The sequence below is a fragment of the Gossypium hirsutum genome, chromosome A04 (genome assembly GCF_007990345.1).
Source record: "Gossypium hirsutum isolate 1008001.06 chromosome A04, Gossypium_hirsutum_v2.1, whole genome shotgun sequence".
In the NCBI taxonomy this organism is placed as follows: domain Eukaryota; kingdom Viridiplantae; phylum Streptophyta; class Magnoliopsida; order Malvales; family Malvaceae; genus Gossypium; species Gossypium hirsutum.
The window spans coordinates 1,973,727-1,978,185 of record NC_053427.1 but is presented as its reverse complement, the minus strand read 5'-3'; the positions used below and the strand labels follow the sequence as shown (position 1 = coordinate 1,978,185).

Genomic DNA, 4,459 nt, shown 5'->3' with positions numbered 1-4,459 from the left:
GTGAATGTTAGCTCGACTAGGTATTATAGGGCCAGGAAAACAGTGATTGAAAAGAGTGCCAGAAACCACCAGAATTGATTTCGGCAATATGGTGTCAACCTTCGTCAACTACCAAACCACATTCTTGTATCAACAATTTTTATTGAATAATTAGGATTATACTTTTCGAAATAACATTTATAAATTTGACGGAACATAATTATATTCGACACCATCTAGTAAAGATATTATTTTGAAGATAAAATATAAAATAATACTTTTCAATTTTTCCATAATAAAATCCTTTCACATAGTTTAAATTATTCAAGTTGTGAAAAAATTAACCACAAAACTATCTAACCGTGCGAAGTTGATATTAAAGAAACAGGCTTATCATAGAAATTGAAGCTTGGCCATATGACTTTTCCAAATTGATTAAGTAGTAATATATTTGATTGGTTGTAATTTTCTCAAACTTTCTATATATTTGGAACAAAACAAAAGGAAAAGCCATTCTTCCTTTAATTTCAAAACCAAATAAAAACATGGCACCACACTTTAGTATTGTTCCTTCCATGTTTGTACTTTTATTATTATTCATTTCAGCCTCTAAAGTTCAATCAGATGCTTTTGATGTTGTTGCCAAGTTTGGCGCAAAAGCTGACGGGAAAACGGATTTGAGTAAGGTGAGTTCAATTGCTCTTAACTTTGTACCCCAAAGGTGAAAATATGAAAAAATTATTTTCAAACTGATGTGTTTATTCATTTCATTTTAGCCATTTTTGGATGCTTGGAAAGAAGCATGTGCCTCTGTAACTCCATCAACAGTTGTGATTCCTAAAGGGACATATTTATTATCAAAAGTAAACTTAGAAGGTCCATGCAAGGCTCCTATTGAGATTAATGTTCAGGGCACTGTACAGGCTCCGGCTGATCCTAGTGCTTTCAAAGACCCTAATTGGGTTAGATTATATAGTGTTGAAAATTTCAAAATGTTTGGCGGAGGAATTTTCGATGGTCAAGGAAGCATTGCTTATGAGAAGAATACTTGTGAGAATCGTGAATTTCGTTCCAAACTTCCCGTTGTCAGCTTTCTTCCCTCTTGCCAGAATTTATTTTTTCTTTTTCCTCTTATTATTATTATCAAAATATAATTATAACTAACATCTTTTTTTCGTGTGTGACTTTGCTAACTCCAAAATTAAACAGAATATAAGGTTTGACTTTGTGACCAATGCATTGATACAAGACATAACTAGCAAAGACAGTAAACTATTCCACATTAATGTTTTTGCTTGCAAAAACATTACCCTCGAACGTTTGAAGATAGAGGCACCGGACGAGAGCCCAAACACAGATGGGATTCACATGGGCAAATCAGAGGGGGTCAATATTATTGCCTCTGACATTAAAACTGGTGATGATTGTATTTCTATCGGAGATGGCACTAAAAATATGGTCATAAAAGAAATAACTTGTGGACCAGGACATGGTATAAGTATCGGTAGTCTTGGAAAGTTCCAAAATGAAGAGCCAGTTGAGGGAATCAAAATCTCAAACTGCACCATCACTAATACTTCGAATGGAGCTCGAATCAAAACTTGGCCAGGCGAGCATGGTGGGGCAGTATCAGAAATACATTTTGAGGATATTACCATGAATAATGTCTCTTCCCCTATCCTAATTGATCAACAATATTGCCCATGGAATAAATGCAAGAAAAATGTATAACATTCTTATCAAAATCCTAATAGAGTGACAATATTTAATCGATCATTGAATCATTGTTGTGTTGATGCAGGAAGAATCCAAAGTTAAACTAAGCAACATTAGCTTCAAGAACATCCGTGGCACATCTGCGCTTCCAGAAGCTATCAAGTTTATTTGCAGCGGTTCTTCGCCATGTCAAAATGTGGAACTTGCGGACATTGACATTAAGCACAACGGAGCTAAACCCGCAACATCCCAATGTTTGAATGTCAAGCCTATAACTAGTGGCAAATTAAATCCGATTCCATGTTCCGGCCCTATCCCAAAAACCCCTAGCGCCACCGCTTAAAGCATACCAACAAATTCAATGCAATTGTAATTAATATATTTATTCATATTATATAAAAAAAATTATTTTTCATTTTAATTCTTTGCTATTAATAAACTTTTGCTATGAATTCAATGCTTTTAATATACACATCAATACAAAGAGTCGAAATGTGATGAAATTTAGTTCATTTAAACTAACAACAAAACCATTACTGAGTTTCTATATTGAATTAGAATTAATTATTGAAGTTTTCTTTATCTAAGTATAATTTTTTTATAAAATCCATCTTCCAACGCAGTACTTTTAAGGAAAAATAAAATATTAAATTCGAGATTCTAATTAAAAAATAAAATTTCGTCGTCCAAATTTTTTGCACAACATATTCCTGTATTATTTGTGTACTTCTACATATGATTATATTTGTGCATTGGTTTGTTTCTTTTTCCGTTGACTTTACATTTTTCATGGAAGAAGATGTAATGGTTACCATGAGATATGACCAGATCATTTTGGGTGAACGGATATAAATTAAAGGGATTGAGGATATCCTATGAGGCTAAAGCACAAACGAAAAATTCATTGGACGAGCACTTGGCGAGTTGTTTTCATAATGATATATAATAAGGAGAGATCGGTCATGGCACTTAATTACACACTATTTGAGCTTTAATCATATATCCAGTGGGCCTCTCTACTAGCTCTATACAACCCTGATGGTTTGCATTTCAATTGATGAGATGAATAAATAAAATTGATGAATTACAGAAAAAGATCGAATGTATCACTATCCGTAGTGAATGGAATTTCTCGTTATAAAAGAGAGATGACTTAAAGACTAAATTAATTTAATCGAGTTATTATTTAATTAATAGTAATCACTTAACTGATGCTTGAAGTAAAAATTAAATTAATTAATTATCGCAGTCTTGTTGAACAAGATAATTAAATTCATTTACCCATAGATTCTAGTGTGGTAAACATGTCATGAATTTAACGGAATTAGAACTAGGTTTGGAAAATAATTTAATTGCGTGAATTTGTAAAATTTATTTCAATTGATTAATTAAATTATTAATATTTTGGGAAATAGAAAATTTTTTATTTGGTTGGCTAAATTATATGAGTCGATTAAATTTCTAAATAACACATACATTTATACCAAATACATCAGATAGACCTAATGACCCATCTCACGTAAGATGGGCGACAACCCTATCTGTAAAGGGTGTTGAGGCCCATACATATTCCTACTAGAGAATTTTGTATATTCTCTCTTAAAATGTTATTATATTTTTTCTTCTTCTTGTTCAACCAAGACTCTTGCGATTTTTCTATAAATAGAGACCATAGGCTTGGTCAACCACACACGATGTGAAGCATCGACATTGTAAAACTTTATTGAGATTTAATTTCCAAAAAAAAATTCTAATTTTGATTAGACTTGGAATAAGGAGTAAATTGCATGAATTTCAATTTTTGAGCCTAGGGACGAAATTAGAATTAATTAAAAGGTTGGAGGCAAAATAGTACTTTTGCCTAGAAAGTGAAATGGACTCAATTGAATGTGGAAATTATGGAATTGATGATTAAATTTATTTATATAGATCCAGAAGTATCGAACAAAGAAACAAGTTCGAGGAAAAAAAAAAGTCTCGGATTAGAAGATACAATCAATTCTTAAGGTAAGTTCGTATAACTTAATTAAGTATGAAAATGTATTGATTTGATTATTGACTTGTGAGAATTATGATATGTAAAGGACATGTATATGTAGCATGAAAATGTTGACACATGATATATGTAATTGATGAAAAGGTACAAGAATCTGTTCAAATATTGATTTCCGATTGGATAGTTGATTACCGTTATAAATGGGGTCCTGCATACATTGCAGTAAAGGTTATTCTGAAAGGAGTAACCTTTTGCTCTCATAATGTAAAGGAATTTCACCCGAAAGGGTGACACTTGAAAAGGAAACGTACACTTTGTGTGTACACTTGAAAAGGATTTGTAGACTTTGTGTGTACACTTGAAAAGGAAACGTACACTTTGTATGTACACTTAAAAAGAATTTGTACACTTTATGTGTACACTTGAAAAGGAAATGTACCCCTTGTGTGTACACTTGAAAGGAAATGTACACTTTGTGTGTACCATTTGAAAAGGGAATGTGCACCTCGGGTGTGCAACTGGAAAAGGAAAGGTCCATCGGAAATTCAAAGATTTAACTGAAATGGAATAATAGGTGAAATAAGAAGAAATTAACATGATGAGCTCATCCATGCATATTAGTGTTTTTGTACTAACCAAATTGGTTGAATGATTGTCAATAGGCAATATTTGCTAGTTTGCTAAATTGATGGTGTAACAGCCCAAATTCGCTCGGGCCCATGAAATAAATAAAAATAGAAAAGAAGGGTTCATTTACAGTCCATTTAC

At 32.3% G+C, this 4,459-nt stretch overlaps 1 protein-coding gene across 1 annotated transcript; it reads left to right on the top strand.

The window, feature by feature from the left end:
• Positions 1 to 504: 504 nt before the first annotated feature.
• On the top strand, positions 505 to 2,116 carry LOC121227849 (polygalacturonase-like). Its single transcript, XM_041110722.1, has 4 exons — positions 505 to 665; positions 756 to 1,064; positions 1,189 to 1,704; positions 1,781 to 2,116. Exons 1-4 carry the CDS (start codon positions 525 to 527, stop codon positions 2,036 to 2,038), a joined length of 1,224 nt encoding a protein of 407 aa, XP_040966656.1. The 5' UTR covers positions 505 to 524; the 3' UTR covers positions 2,039 to 2,116.
• Positions 2,117 to 4,459: the final 2,343 nt, after the last annotated feature.